The sequence below is a fragment of the Sparus aurata genome, chromosome 7 (genome assembly GCF_900880675.1).
Source record: "Sparus aurata chromosome 7, fSpaAur1.1, whole genome shotgun sequence".
Classification (NCBI taxonomy): domain Eukaryota; kingdom Metazoa; phylum Chordata; class Actinopteri; order Spariformes; family Sparidae; genus Sparus; species Sparus aurata.
In genome coordinates, this window is record NC_044193.1 from 21,202,024 (window position 1) to 21,218,345 (window position 16,322).

A 16,322-nucleotide genomic window follows, 5' to 3' on the forward strand; every position below is an offset into this window, starting at 1 on the left:
ACCAGTGGTCTGGACTGGTCTTAATTTTTTAATAGTAGGAAAACTGTTGGTGCCGACTCAGCAAGTTATAATCCTAGCAGTGTAAAGAAAGCACAGACTGTATAACAATGGAGGAATAAGGTTTTTTTTTTTTTTTCCGAATGCAGGGCTTAATATAAACACCAGGCATCCGGCTAATTCTGTTACATTTGTTTTTGGCAGTTGCTGCTGTCTGTCCTACAAGATGTTTTCCCTCGCAGCCTATCAGAGCGTGCTTTAATTTAAAAAACAAGTACAGGTGAATATAATATTTAGAATTATGTTAATAAGTGTGTCACCTGAAACTAAGAATCATTTTCATTACCTTAAAATTAACCCTTTATATCGACAGAAGGAGTAGGTCCTCTTCCACAAAGTCTGCCATGTTGCACGGCCATGTTTCCAGAGCTGCGACAGAATGGACAAATTAAACACTGGCTCTAGAGAGGACTTCTTGTGTTTTTTTTTTTTGTTTTTTTTTACATTTTAAGTGGCAACTAGTTTCAAGTAGTGGAGTGTGAGATGAACACACCGGGCCTTTAGATCAAAAATTTAGATCAAATAAATTGCATTGGAAAAGGTCGATATTGACAAATAACAAAACAAATCTACAATATTACAGACAAAATAAATTATTACATTATTTTCCAAGTACAATGATCATCATCAAGTACTTCACTGTAACAAAGCAGTTCCCACGCATATTTTTTTTTCTTTTTTATTCATTTTTGTTCTGGTCACAAAAACATTTCTCAAGAGAAGCCTTCTTGAGAACTTCAACCTTTTTGAATATTGCCAATAAAACCTTGGGTATCTGCACTGTGTGTAGCAACATCCCAATGAGATGGCACTCAGCTATCAACATTTAGTTGTTCTGGTTAATCCTTTAATTTATCAATTGGTTTCACTTTGCCTTACTGTTATGTGGCCAAAATACTCACAACACTGATTATAAGCCTGGATTAAGGAACAAGTTGGTTTTTTTGCATTTTCCCGAATATCTGAATGACTGTTTTTATTTTATGCAATTACTCTCAACAAAAATAATAAATGCACTACTCTGGCTCTGATGCAGCATACAATCTGCAACTGGAAGAACTAGTAACTACAGTGCCTCTGAAATATAGCGGAGTGGAAGTATAAAATATCAGAAAATGAAAATACTCAATCGTAAGTACATCAAATTTTATTTAAGTATAATACTTGAGTAAATGTACTCAGTTACATTCCATCACTGTGCACAACGGCATTATTCAGTTTGCAACACAGAATGACTTCTTGTTGAAATCCTACATATTCACCATAATTTCCCTGTCTGGGATCATTAAAGTAATTCTATCTATCTATCTATCTATCTATCTATCTATCTATCTATCTATCTATCTATCTATCTATCTATCTATCTATCTATCTATATTCCCCAAATTGATGAATTAAGGGACAAAACCACAACAACTAACCGTTGATTCACCCGGTGTTTCCAGTGTTCAGTGGCATCTCATTGGGATATGATGGATTACCAAATAATACACAAAAATAGATCCCTCCTACATATATGTTTGAAACCATCCATCTATTCTCTGAATGACTTTTTCTTCTGACAGTTTGTGGAGCCTCGTAAGAAGAGAGAACATGCAGAAGGCCTCAGCTGGCCAGGACCCTGTCACTAATATCATGTCACTGTATCAGAAACAGTGTGAGAACATCGAATGGCCTCAATTCAGTGTCTGTATGAAACAACTATCTGGGACGTGAAGTTCTTGTTTGACAAAGTGCATTCTGCAGTTTCAACTTGACAGTTTATTTAGTTTCACAGGAAGTGATTTGATAGTTGTATTATTGTTACAGACACAAAGAGGTGCATTAAAATGTTTCTATACCATATGACCGACAAGACACTAGTGTAAACAAGCAGCAGATTTCTCCATGTGTGTTTATGTTTGCGCCCTTCAGCAATCATGTCCCAGAGGCAACATGAATGCAGTCCTACAGTGCTTGGAGCCCAGTAGCAGTGTGTGTATATCTACTTGCGTGCAAGGAGCGCCATATGTCAAGCCTGTAGAGTGCAGGGGTTTGTGATGTCACGAGATAAATGTCAGCCTATAGGCCAGTGGGCTTTGAGTGCCGCAGACAGCTGGGTGGATGGAGAGGGTGGGGCAGGGTTGGGGGGGTGGGCGGGAGGGAGATAAAGTTGGGTGCTAGTGTGTTTGTGTGTGTGTGTGTGTGTGTGGCACAGATACTGTATGGATGATGCAAGGAATAGCCAGATTTGCTTGTGTGTGACTGTGTGCGACTTGGAGACAGTGAAAAGGGAGAAGGATTGATGATGTGTGTCTGTGTGTACAGTATCTTGCCTGTGTGTGTTTGTGTGTGTGCAGAAGTGAGAAGGGGCAATGATTCCGGAGGGCACATGTGTGTTTATTGGACTTTGAGGAATTATTGGCATGGGTGTGGCTTGTGTGTGTGTGTGTGTGTGTGTGTGTGTGTGTGCACTGTCAGTACATAAATACACAGTACAGAGGGCTACAGTTGTGTGCACTTATGTAAAGTATCATGTGTTTTTGCACTGAACAGTTTGTATTTGTGCTCCGACATGCTCACATTTACATGTTCTTCCCTGCACATCTGGCGTCCCACGACATGAAGCAATAAAATTTGACTTCGTCGCAGTGACATGACCTGTTGTCTGATCACAGGCGAGGCTTTGTCTGTGCTGGCTGGCACACATTTCCTATAAGGGGCCCTTATTGTTTCATACCAAAGCCCTGCTCACTGATCCTCCAGATACACAGACACGTTGTGGACCACCTCTCCCTCTTTGTCCCTCTTGTTCTACATGTTCATGTGGATGGTGAATGATTCATTGTGCACAGAGTCGTTGGCACGAACCGGCGCCCACTGCCACAGTATAAGCTGCCATGCATGTAATCTGGGGCACACTTTGTCTTAATTTTCTCTCACAATCACTCAGTTTCCTGTTTGCTAACACATTTTTGAGCTTTTGGTGTGCTTAATTTATGTTCCGTCCATTTGTTGCTGTGCTGTAATTTGCAGAAAGTGACCACAAGAGCCAAACATCCAACTCCGATACTACAACATGCATGCAAACGCCTGCAGAGCCCACCTCTCAAATGCACAGTCATAAATGGGGAAAAATATCATAACACAGTCGGTATGCATAAATGGTCTCATTACAGTTGGCAGGACTGCAATTTAATCACCTAGTGAGAAACAGGAAATGAATCATGTAAAGAGGGGGAGAGTACATTTTCACCAGAAGCTTATAAATGAGACATCTCCTGTTCTATTCTCTTAAATGTCAGCTGCCATTTGAAAGATATACTATCTATATTCAGCCATGATGCAACAGAGTACCATTTCTGATAAATCTGTAGGGGAGACAAGAGATGGTTGTGACACGTTTTGTTTCACAGACTGCGTCACAGAATGAATCAACTGAAGCCAATGTTTGTTCACAAGAACTTCTGGGTAGAGAACCCCTGCATCACGCACGAGCTTACAATATAATTCAATTTATTTTTTCACAATATTACTTAAGTGTTTCCATGGCATTCATCCAAAATGCATGTTTGAAGCTTTTTGTCTGATTAATAGCAACACATTTACTCAGCTGCTACCCAAAACTAGCAGCTGATCTGAGATATAACCGTTGGATAGATATCAAAGATTTAGCAAACCGACAAGGTGCATAAAAGAAACACAGCAGAAACATCAGATAGGTTGGATTATTGTGATTAAAGGTGCAATATGTAAGAATTTACCACCTGTCACTCAAAACAAAACAAAAAACTCTCCTGATTTCACATATCCACTTCATACAAAAATAGACCGCTAGGTGTCAACCTGGAAGAGGCCGTTGTTGGTGAAACTATGTTCTTGTAATTTGGACGATACTAAGAGTTCCACTGTAACAATCTGCAGCAACAAGTCGCAGTACGGCCTGGGGTCGCTTATATCAATAAGAGTAAAGAAATAAAAAATGTTACTAAACTGCAAAATATAGATGTTTACAGTGCCAGAGAACTAATCAGGACATGCCTGTGACTTGTAACCTCGTGTTTGAGGTTGTACTTCACTGTAAGTTGATATGCAAACTTCCTGACCCAAAGGAAAGTAAAAATAGTGCCTGATTACACACTGATACACACACTGGTAACCGATTCCTACTTAGGTTTGCCTTGTTGACCTGCTCCCGGTCCGATGCTCCAGAACTTCACATGGAGGGAGGTCCACAAAACAAGTCTGTTGCCTCACCAGTCAAGATATCCACTTGCTGCACATTGAAGACAGTTTGCTGTGACAGGCCACGAGCAACAAACCTTACTGTCCAGTGGCGGTTCTAGACCAGTTTCAATAGGGGGGCCAGGTTGGGGCCGGCTTTTTTGTTGGGGGGCACATACAACCCAGGTAAAAAAGACAAATCCATCATTCAGACAAGGGATAATGGAACGTAAAACAGTGTTTACAATTTCAACAATTTTGATTGGGTAGTAAACTGCTGATACACTTTATTTCTGTCTTTCCCTTCAGTTCAAAATCATTGCAAGAAATCTGTCATTGTATTATTGATGCAGACTCCCTGTCAGGGGGGGCCACAGGGGGGTCCAGACTCAGAGTTACAGGGGCACTGGCCCCTGTTGCCCCCCCCCCCCCAGAACCGCCCCTGTTACTGTCTTTTCCGGCCTGACCTCATCTGATGCACATTCTACTGCATGTGGTGCAAGCACACCTCTTTCAGTTTTTTATCCCTTTTAGCAGTTGCTTATAACTGGCATAGATGAAATACCTTGCATTTCACCCAACAACCTGCTCAGTAAAACAAGTACAACATTCTAACTTCAGCAGTGTGTGTTTTGGATCAAAAATGTGCATACTTCTTCACACAGCTATGAGATTTAAAATGCAAGACCAGGAAAGAAATGGTCATATATGATACTGATCACATTCATTTTATGTCATCCCTTCTTGGCAAAAGTGCTGTCACAACGATACCAAGACTCCCCTATATAAACTCAGTTTGAGCACAAGTCATTCCTACTGTATGACAGACTTTGACTGCTTAGCCATGTGTGTAACACGGCTTCCAGGCGGTCAGCACCTGCTTATACGATGATTTGACGTATGTGTCTGACCAGCGGACCCAATTGTGAGCTGCTCCTCATAATTCCACAGCTGCAATTGCCATCAACAGTGAACGACATGCTGGAGCCTTGGGCTTGTCCAGAGTGAGTCGCTATGACAAGTTATGAATAAACACAATCATGGTCAACTTGCCACTACATTAACTCTCTTACACTGTTCCTCAAGAGCTCATCGCATAGCACCGTGTCAGCGACTGTACTGCAGAGTTTGGGTTGAATCTCAAACACAGAGAGAGGGAAAAGCCTGAGCAGACAGAGGCCTGTTGTTTATGATCTTTCATTATAGCTCACTGGAAGGCTGGCATGTAGTTTGATAGCGAAACACCTCTCAGCCTACATACCATGCATGTGCCATGAGAACACCACCCATGTGCTGCACAATGTCACAGATGTATATGTGGGGTCTGGTGAACTCCTACATCTCCCTCTCAAAGAATGTCTTTTACTCTGGTATGATTCTGGAGGTGGAAATACGACCATGCGAAACCAGCGGGAAGCTTTCTATCAGTGTAGGTGTGAGCTTTATATGAGATGGTGCCTTGTGATTCAATTGACGATTGTTGAGGGAAAACAGAGAGCTGGTCAGGGGGAGAGAACGCACACTGGAGCACATCATAAATCTTTGTTCTGTCAGCTCAGTTTGGCTTCTGTTTTCTCAACAGCTGTGAAACAGACATGACAATGGGGATTCAGGATACTGACATATGGCTTCACTATAACATCAGAATTAAAATTGCCATTGAACGTGAACATGTGTGTGCCAGATGAAACTACTTTCAAAGAAAAAGTGTGTGCATGTATGTGGATCAAAATAAAATGGCCTTTTGTTGTCTTGAATTTTGAATAACCTCTTTTACCGAGAATATAGTGATCATCTGGTTGTCTATTTAGTATATTTGAAAATAATCTCAAAACTACTATATGCTATAATTGACAATATAGTTAAACCATTAATATTGTAAGATAGTAATATTATACATTTCAAAATGTATATGCCAGGTAAACAACACAGCAAAGCTTTTCCCTCCTTCTATACACTGTCTTTATCAGCTTTTCTTTGTGACATTGCGCCCTCTACTGGCCAGATTAATGCACTGCAAGGACAGAGTCTTCATAAATGACACATGATTCATGGTCGAGTTCTTACAAAATTCCAGAATTTAATTCAAATTTAAATAAATGATATAATTATCATTATCAAAATGAATTTATGTTCGCATATTTGAGAACTCGAATGCACTTTTGAGAATGTAAAGTTGTTAGGTAACCAAAGTTAAAAACTCAAAAGTAAAAATTGTGTAACCGACAGGTAAAAGTAGGCAACTGTTTCAGTTGTGTTTTTACCTCACACACACACACACACACACACGCACGCACGCACGCACGCACACACACACACACACACACACACGCACACACACACAATCAATAATGTATTAATTAAAATAATTCAAATAATAAAAACAAGTTTTATATATGTGTATGTATTTCTTATTTGGGTGCATGTCTGTAATGTCTCAGCCTGCCAGCCTACATATGTGCATTATCATGAAACAAATTGTACCGGCTGTCAGCGATGCTTCTCATTTCAATCTGAGGTGACTGCTTCTGCTTCTTCTTCTTCTTCCTCTAGCGCTTCAACAAACCTGTTGCTGATTGGTCCGGATTTAACGTCCACATTCACTGGCCAATCACAGCGCCAGAAACTTGGAGGTGCATTAAGGGAAGAAAAACACACAACTGTCTACAACCTGCCCAAGAGGAATATTTCAACCCCGTTGCCTGGCTGCCAACAGAAGTATGTATGACAGTGTAACGAGCACTTTTGTAGCCTGTCACAGTCGGTGTCCGTAACGGTCGTGTCGAACATTCTGTCCTAAATATAGCCAGGGCTTGTGAGCTAGCAGTGCGGCTAGCTGTACATCGTTAATGCTTTAATGGCGATAACAGCTGATTTTATTTCCCCACTTGGTATGTGAAGCCTTGTCTCGGGACCTTGACGGGTGTCGGGATTTGATTTCCAAGTGTCTTCCCTGTGTCTGGAGGGCAGTGTTGGGGCTATTTTAGAGAAGCTAGTTGACCTTTCTGTGAACGAGCTAGCAGCCTCTGTAGCAAAACAGTGAAGTGACGACGTGTTGTGTGACCAGGCAGCAATGGTGCAAGGACGGGGGAGCGTCACCAGACCAGGTGAAGCAGATGCGTGTGAACGCACACCAAAGCTACTCCGACTCGTAATGATAACGTAAAATATAGATGGATTCTTGCTATAAACATATAATTTGTTTGTTGTTAGTAACAACTAAGCCTGTTGCAGTGCAGATGGATGGAAATAGAAGTTGAATATTTCGAGACTGGCTCAAATAATTCAGTCTGTAGGCCCTTGTATGGTGGTGGAACACTTTTCGGTTCTGCAAATATGATATCGTGACTGATTGAGATTTATTTGTACAACAGGAGCGCACCACATACCTGTATTAGAATACCTGGACGTGTATCATAAGATATAAGGTCTGTGTTTACATCTCCTCATGTGTCTGAAAACTGTTTGTGACGGTATCAATAGGCGGATAATTGTATAAAATGAATTGTGCACAACGAGAAAGCTGATGAGTTATCAATGAGCAGTTAAATGAAACCGATAGTGATGCTGTAAGCGCTTGTGCAGTGGTGAGGAGCAGGTGGAAGATCACGACAGATCAGCCACACGTCATGAGCCTGCCATTTTGTCCTACCAAGAAGTAGATGAGTCTAAAAATGACCAAGAAACGCAATTAATCCTTACATTTAATGAGGTGGAACCAGAAAAAATATTTGACATTTCTGTTCACAAAGTGACTGAAACAATGAATGATCAAATTATCAAAGTACCAGTAGTTGGGGACTAATTTTTTTCCCATCGACTTATCACTGCAGCTCTGCCGTAGAGAACATTTGAGTGTTACGAAGTGTGAGTTCATTAGCTCATGCTGTGTTTTCTCGTTAATAATGTAACCTTTACATGCTCGAGCGAGATCAGCATAAGTTCACAAGTCAGGACCGGAGGCTTGAGCCAAATGACCAGGCAAAGAGATGGGCTGAAGTACACTGTGATCAACAACTCCCACACCACAGCTGTTCACACTGATCACTTTGTCTTTCTTATTACTCACTAGTTCGAGCTTAAGTGTAATGCTTTATTATTATATATTATTTTATCATGTGTCATGTAAATGAATTCATTCTTTTTTTAAAAACATGCTCTTTGCGGTTTTCTTTCTTCTTCCAGCAGAAAGAAAAGCCTGGGTTCATCTGTCCGACAAAACATGCTTTGTACTCTTCGCTGACCATTAAAATGGTAAGGTGGTGTGTTTACAATTCTGTGTATTATTTTACTTTAATGATGACTCCTTGTTTCTGTATTTTAATGTATTTGGAGTTGTCGTGGCCGATTATCATGGCTAAGATTATAGAATTAATACAATTGTGTTATTATATGTAGGATTTAGACAATATAATCATCATCCACAGTGTACAATGTAATACTTTTCTAATACAATTGCAATACATCTATATAAATGAAATAAAAGGAACTATTGCTCGTAATAATAAACATTATAATGACTAGTATTACTAGCTAATGAGTGAATTGCAGCTCAAATTGCTTTACATGATAGGAGGCTTCTATGAAAGTGATTTCATAGTACGGATCATAGCTGTTGTGGTAAGGCCTGGCACGTAGACAACATCTTATTGTTTTGGACTGGTTCTGAGGAGGAGCTGTTACCGTTTCATTCATTTTTTGAATACCAACAACAGAAACATATAATTGTGTATTGAGTATTCCCAAACTACACACGCACATTTGAACCTTTTTGCCAAATGAGTGCCCTGGATCTTTATTTCTTTCTCTACGTATTAATTTTATAAAGCAAACTTCAATGATCCAAACTTGCAGCATTTAAACAACACTTGTGCAAGGTGTGAATGATTAGACTGCACATCTGTTTAGAATTGACAAGAAAATTAATTTCAGACCTTACTTGGCACTTAAGCTATATTATGCCACTAATTGACATTATCACCTTGATCTTTTCATTAGGTGTGATAGCCTTCCTCTAGAGAACGGGATACAACCTCCACAGAAGATGGAGGACTCTCCTCATTTGTGCAGTTCTGAATTTGGAGACAATGAGGATATGGATGAGGGGGAGGATGAGGTCATTTATGAGGAGGAAATTGACATGGCACCAGACACGAAAAAGACGCTGTACCCTGATCTTGATAAACATCCGAATCAGGATACAGAGAGAGACTGGGACTCTTTTCCCTGTCAGCACTGTGAGAGACATTTTACCAGCAAACAAGGCTTGGAACGACACATGCACATCCACGCTTTGGCAAACGGCGAGGCACAAGCATGCAAAAGCAATACGAGCAACGTGTCTCTTGGTTCAAATCTGGGTCAGCATGAGAAGATGAAGCATCTAGATTCAGAGGGCTCAGTCATGCAGCTTCACACATCATTCCCCGCTAACTCTAATACTTCTATTCTGTCTGCTGGAGAGCATACTGCTCAGCCAGACAAACAGGGAGTGTCAGATGGCCATCACGCTTGCAAGTACTGTGAAAAGATATTTACTACACATATCAACAAGCGACGGCATGAGCGCAGGATCCACGAGCAGCACCAACTAACACATGTCATCAAAACCCAGGACGAACATCCTCAGGGGGTAGTCAGTGAAACATCTCAAGACAAAACGGAGCTTGGTGACAGTACAGAACCCATGGCGGTCCTGGAGAATGAAGGGGAGCACACAGAACAATACATGCTAGATGTCTCTAGCAACATTTCAGAGAACCTCAGCTTTTACATTGATGGAAAGATAGTGTCAACAAGCACAGTCAGTAGCTGTGAAGCAGCTGAGGTTCATTCTGGGTCTTCGACATTAGTGAGACTGGATTCCCTCATTCTAGACCCTGCCCAGATCAGCCAGGTTCTAAATACGGACTCCGTTGCAGGCAAAGAGATACCAGGTCAACCACTGGCCAAGAGAAGAACTGCAACACCACCTCTTTTACCACAAATTAAAACTGAACTGGAGTCGGAGGTGGTTGTGTCTTCATCCTCCTCATCACTCTTATCTTCCTTGATAGAAAATCTACTTCCTCAGAACACAGAGTCTACCATTGTGCAGAAGGAAAGAACAGTGTTTCTGTCACCCAAGCTTAAGCAGCTCCTGGAGAAGCAGGATGGCCTTAAACCTACACTCGCCCTCATCACAGATGGTCAGAAGCCTTGTTCACCTGTCTCTCTCTCGGTCCTGCCCGCTGGAACCGGAAGGTTTAAAAGAAGGACTGGATCTCCACCGAGCTCCCCTCAACATAACCCGGCATCTAATGAGGAAACGCCAATGCTAGATACAGCAGACAGTGATGCTGTAAGTACAGGACAGATGGAAACACAACATAGTTCCTCACCTGTGCACCAAACAGGCAATGAAAAGGATGACACAACTCCACCTGTAGAGGATCCAGTGAGACCTGTGTCGACAGAGAGTTGGCCCCCCATGACTGGTGGTAATTCCTGTAATCAGCAACCACTAGATCTTTCGAATACAGTCAAAAGAAATGAAGATGTAGCTTTAGATGAAGCCGCGCTGGATTTGAGTTTTCAAAAAAAGAGCCTGGGGGAAACTGAACTCACATTAAATTTAGTTTCACAGGCAGCTTTGAATGAAGGAAAATCAAACACATGCATGTTGGAGAAGGTCTTAGTAAATATTGGGAAGCAGAATATAAGCCTTGGGAATCCTGAGACCCCTTTAGTTGCAGACTTCACCATAGTTACAGGTGCAGATATGATGACCCCAGTGGACCCTGTTGCAGAAGGACTTGTTTATGGACTTGCCCTACCTCCCAATTCTCTGACTCCATCGTCCTCCTCCCTTACTCCTGTCGCCTTGCAGCCAGCTTCACCGTGCACTATAGCTTTTGCTACCCCAGCCTCACACACCATGCTCCCTACTACTCCTTCATTAATCACAGTTTTGGCACCGCCACCCATTTCTAACCCTTCAAGCCAACCAATCCAGGTATTAGCTCCAAACATATCTCCTGAGCCTCTAGTAATCTGCACGGAAAATGCATTAAATTCTTCAAAGTGTGATTTAACTACTGCATTTGCCTCTACAAATTCTGCAAACCTTGTCACTCTCTCCCAATCCCTTGACCCGACTCTAAGTCTACCGGGTCACGTGTTCCTCACTGATCAAATAGCTCTCAACCCACCCATGGTTGAGCCCACTCCTGTGTCGGAAGTGTCATTCGCACCCACTGTAACTTTAAATGACTCCCTCATCAACTCTTACAACATTACCAGCAACACAGTGTTGATAGAGTGCACGATAGCTCTGGAAGCCCCGGGGAGTGTAGTCCCTGCTGCCATTACCTTACAAGAAAACACTGCTGAGCCTCCAGCACCTCCACAGATGGTTGTTAATCATATAGAACAGCAACAGATTGTATCTGTGCCCAACCCTCAAACTGTGGACCCCACTGTTCTTGTGTCCTCCATCGCAGAATCAGTAACTCTGTCCACCACGGCTTCAGTGATATCCGATTCTCCTGCTGTGGGTGAATTAAGTCCTGACCCAGAGCCTGTTGTCGATGCAGAGCCACCCACCATGAAAGAGGAGGAAGCTGCTGACAGCACCGTTTCCATAGCCAAAATCCCATTGAAAACCTCACCTTCACCTGTGAAAGCTGAAGAGGACGAATTTTCAAACAACACAACAAGTGATGCAGAACCGCAGACCTTCACCAAGAATTTCATCTGCAATGTGTGTGATAAGCTTTTCCATTCAATGAAGGAACTAGGCGACCACGTAGGTGACCATGCTGATGAATGGCCCTACAAATGCGAGTTCTGCCTGCTGCTCTTTGAGAAACCCTCCGCCTTGCTCGAACATCGATCAAACCTTCACGGCGTGGGCAAGACCTATGTTTGCAGTGCATGTACAAAAGAATTTGTCTACCTTTGCAATCTGAAGCAGCATCAAGAAGAATTGCATCCTGGCCAGCAGTGTACACACACCGAAGAAGAAAAGGGAAAACTAAGACCTCAGAACTACAACAACTCAACAAAAGTCAAGACAGAGCCTCCTGATGTGCCATCTGCGCCCGATGCTCCAGAGGAACCTGAAAAACTGGTGAAAAAGGAAGAAGGTGAAGAAGATGTGGCTGCTGAAGAACTGTTTACAACAATTAAAATCTTGGCCTCAGATGGAGGCAAGATCAAAGGACCTGATGTTCGTCTTGGCATTAACCAACATTATCCCAGCTTTAAGCCACCTCCATTTCCTTACCATAACAGATCACCCGCTGGCTCAGTGGCTTCAGCCACAAACTTCACCACCCACAACATCCCACAAACCTTTAGTACGGCTATTCGGTGCACCAAGTGTGGAAAAAGCTTTGATAACATGCCAGAGCTTCACAAGCATATCCTGGCTTGTGCAAATGCCAGTGATAAGAGGCGATACACACCCAAAAAGAATCCCATCCCACTGCGCCATTTTGCAAAAACTCAATATAGAGTTCTGTCTACCACTAATTCTACTAATGGAATGAATAATTCAAACAGACCCAGCCAGTCAAACAGGTCGAAACCAAACCCAGAATCACCAGTAAAGGTGAAGTTAAAGGTACTGAACAAAAGGAAGAAAAAGTTGGTCCAAAGGGTCATGCCGCAGAGGAACAAATCAGTCCCTTCATCCAATAAAATGTCCCCCGCACAGGTGGATGAGCAGCAGAAGATCTTTGTCTGCCCACACTGCAGCAGGGCATTCACAATGCGCCGCAGCAGAACCAAACACCTCGCACACTGCCCCAAGAAACCTAAAGAGGTGAAGAAACGTAAAGAGGGAGGAATCTCTGTGACAAAGGAAAACGATGGACACCTGCATAGAGGCGTTGAAGAGAAGCGACAAGCCTCATCTCGGCATAAAACCAGACTCCAGACTTCTGGCCCGGCTAAGAGGCCCGCCATCCTCCCGGTGCAAACAGTCTTTTCAAACAAAAGAAGCAAAATAATCATCAAAGAAAGCATGCAGCCACAGCAAGAGACATCAACTCTGAATGAACTTCCCATTGTTCGCACTTTCAACCCCTCTATGCGTCAGTACAGCAGAGTGCAGCATAGCGTCAAAGGGATCCCCATTAAAATCACCATAGTGAAACCACAACAGACTGCGGCACAGAAGGACAAGCTGCCTCCCACCCAGAGCCGAGAGGAAACGACTGAAGCCGTTAACAGCAGCTCTGAGCAGAGTCCTACAGCTTGAGGTCTACGCAGCAGCTCACACAGGATCGTCAGGTAGTTAAAGTACATTTAAATGTATTTACAAAGTGATGATAACAGGCCTCTCACAAGATCATATACAGTCCAATTATGAAATTAGATTTTGCAGCCAATGATATCTGTGCACTGCCATCTTCTTAAAAAAAACTAATGATGTATAAAGATCAGCATTAAAAATAAAGAAACATCCTAGATGATGAGCATTAATGCAACACCCAGATGATAAGCAGCCTCACGTCTATATCTTTTTCAATTGGTGTTTTGTTCTATTTTCAGGACCCTGCTGTGTGGAACATACACTGATCCTAAAGGGAGATAACTGCTAATCACACTGTAAACTCCATGTGCACCCCAGATTGCATCATGCTGTACAATAAATGACTGAACTGAGGATAAAACGGGACGACTGAAGACCCTGCAGTGACTGGATGTGCGCCGCTGCGTATTTGAATGCTTTTGTGGTAGCTTGAAAGTTTTGTAAATTTCTCCTCTATTTCGTAAACTTTTCTGTCGACAGCTTGGATTTGCACTTTGAAGTTAATCTGACTGCTACATGTCACAAATTGGAAAGGAAGTGGGAGGAATTGAGTGGGAGGCTGCTCTCATTTCATACTCGGTGGGTTATTTAGAGAGGATGGCATGTGGCAATCATCTTCAGCATGCATTTGCACTTTTCCTTATCTGTTGTCTGTGGCCTTTTGGTTTACTGCATGCTGTAAGCTCATGTGATGGCTACATTAATTTTGGATGGATTATGTTGATGCAATTAGGCCTTAAACACTGAATCTGATGCTGCTCTGTTGGTCTGATCGACAGTAACCAGTGTATTGACATGGAAGATGCATTAGATTGCTTTGGAACGCAAGACTAAAGAATCACAGAGACTAATACACTCAGTTGTGTAGTGTATCTTACAAATTATTAACAATATCAGCACTGTTGATTACTTTTTGGAAAGTCTGAGTTTTTTGTTGTTGTTTCTTTTGGTGTGAATGTAATATTGGCAGATTTAATGCTACAGCCTTTGCAAATCCAAATTGTATATAATCTGGTTGGCCCAGTTGCTATGTGTTTGTATGAAAGTTTTTAGAATAATGCTCTTAATGTGCCATCAAATGTATATAATAATACTAAATGTGGCATAGAGGTGATGAAGAACAAACATAGTTTGGTGTTCCCACAGAAAGAATTTATTTTGGTGGCCACATCAAATTGTTCGTCTCTTCGCAAGTCTGTGAAGCTGCAGCTGAAAGTGCAGATTACTTAAAAAGAAACCATTTATGTGCGATTGCATTTTTAAAAAAAGGGGCTCCTCTGCACAGCTAATCTCATAAATTTATGGGGTGCCACAAATGCATTTTCAGCTTGTGGGAATCACCGCAGTTTGATGTGTTTGCACTGCAATCACAAACAGAAGTGCTATATTCTGTACAGTTTAGAACCATCAATAATAAGAGTTCAGTTCCTGACAGCATCGACGGAGCCCGCTCCAGTGCTTGGCCTGCACTGCATTTCTTCTGAAATATGTTTTTTTTTTAGTTTTCTTTTTTTTTTTTTTAATATATATAGTGGGTGTTTTTTTTTTCTCCATTCAGTGACTAGAAAGCCTCATATTAGAAGTACAGTCTATCTAGGTCTTTGTCATCTGTAGCATACAGGCGCTTTATCATTGCTTACAATCTGTAAAACAGTTTATTGTGTGAAGTGTGTATAATGAATTCTAACGTGTACAGTATAAGTCACGAAACCGGAAATGTATGATCATGGTGTAATTTATGCTGAAACTCAGTTGTTTCTTTAAAATTTTTGATAAGCTACTAGTTTGATGATCTAGTGCTATACAGGGTAGTTATTTTCATTATGACTGAATTGAGTTTTATTAATTTGGGCAAACTAAAACTTGACAATGGCCTGTATCTGAGGGAGAGAAAGTGTAATGGTACTTCTACTTTACATTTAGCCTTTTTAATCCTCGCTGGTAATATTTCCCTCAACGAAAAACTGACTGCAGTGTGTTGGATGTACAGGGCCGTTTGGGAGACTGTTAGTTAACTGTGAAAAGTGCTTGTAGCATTTTGAAGTGTAAATTGAGTCTTGTATATTTATTAATAATTTAAAAAAATCACGTTATCAATCTCTAAACAGTTATTCTGTATGATTTGCACTAAAGGTTTTTTCAAGCGAGTATTCAAAAATAAATGGAGAATGTTAAGGTTATATGTGAAGTTTGTGTGGAATCTTCTTTAATAAACAAATCAAATCAATCACATTACTGTCGGTAAGTTCTTCATATAAGTCGCCGGATTTCATATTGTGTCTTTATTAACAGAATTTGACTTGAATTTGACATGTAGGAAAGTTTCATGTAGTCTACTGCAGCATGATCCTTGACAGAAAGTACTGAAAACATCCAGGTGGTGGCACACTTTCCTCACATTAACCACTGGAGCGGTGGCTTCAATAGACGGGGGATTTTGTGTTACCACTGCGTCTCTTCTGCACTCCTACATTCTGTTTGAAAAATCAGTGTTCAGTGACATGTGTTTTTGTGCTATTTTTAAAGCATTCTCTCCTCCGACCAGAATTTGAACATTTGGAATCTGGATGACAAAAAGTCTCAGTGGAAAGACATCACGAGCTACCACTCTGTGACCCCTTTTCTGTGAAAGCGGTAAATAAAATTGTAGATGTTAATCTTAAACATCAGCCCATTTTCATCCCACAGGTTTGGTATGACTGAGGAAGAAACACACAAATCTAAATGTCAGAAGCTGTAATAAATATGTTTTAAATCGTGATAC

General features: G+C 41.5%; 1 protein-coding gene across 4 annotated transcripts; it reads left to right on the forward strand.

Annotated features, from left to right (window-relative positions):
• Nucleotides 1–6,820: 6,820 nt before the first annotated feature.
• On the forward strand, nucleotides 6,821–15,785 carry prdm2a (PR domain containing 2, with ZNF domain a). 4 transcript variants are annotated; one of them, XM_030423500.1, is made up of 4 exons: nucleotides 6,821–6,978; nucleotides 8,449–8,514; nucleotides 9,259–13,536; nucleotides 13,798–15,785. In XM_030423500.1, exon 3 carries the CDS (start codon nucleotides 9,305–9,307, stop codon nucleotides 13,502–13,504), a length of 4,200 nt encoding a protein of 1,399 aa, XP_030279360.1. In that variant the 5' UTR covers nucleotides 6,821–6,978; nucleotides 8,449–8,514; nucleotides 9,259–9,304; the 3' UTR covers nucleotides 13,505–13,536; nucleotides 13,798–15,785. The 4 variants fall into 4 exon arrangements, with proteins under 4 accessions (XP_030279360.1, XP_030279358.1, XP_030279359.1 ...); XM_030423498.1 differs by having other exon boundaries at nucleotides 6,822–6,978; nucleotides 8,446–8,514; XM_030423499.1 differs by lacking the exon at nucleotides 6,821–6,978 and adding an exon at nucleotides 7,004–7,367 and having other exon boundaries at nucleotides 8,446–8,514.
• The last annotated feature ends 537 nt before the right edge of the window (nucleotides 15,786–16,322 follow it).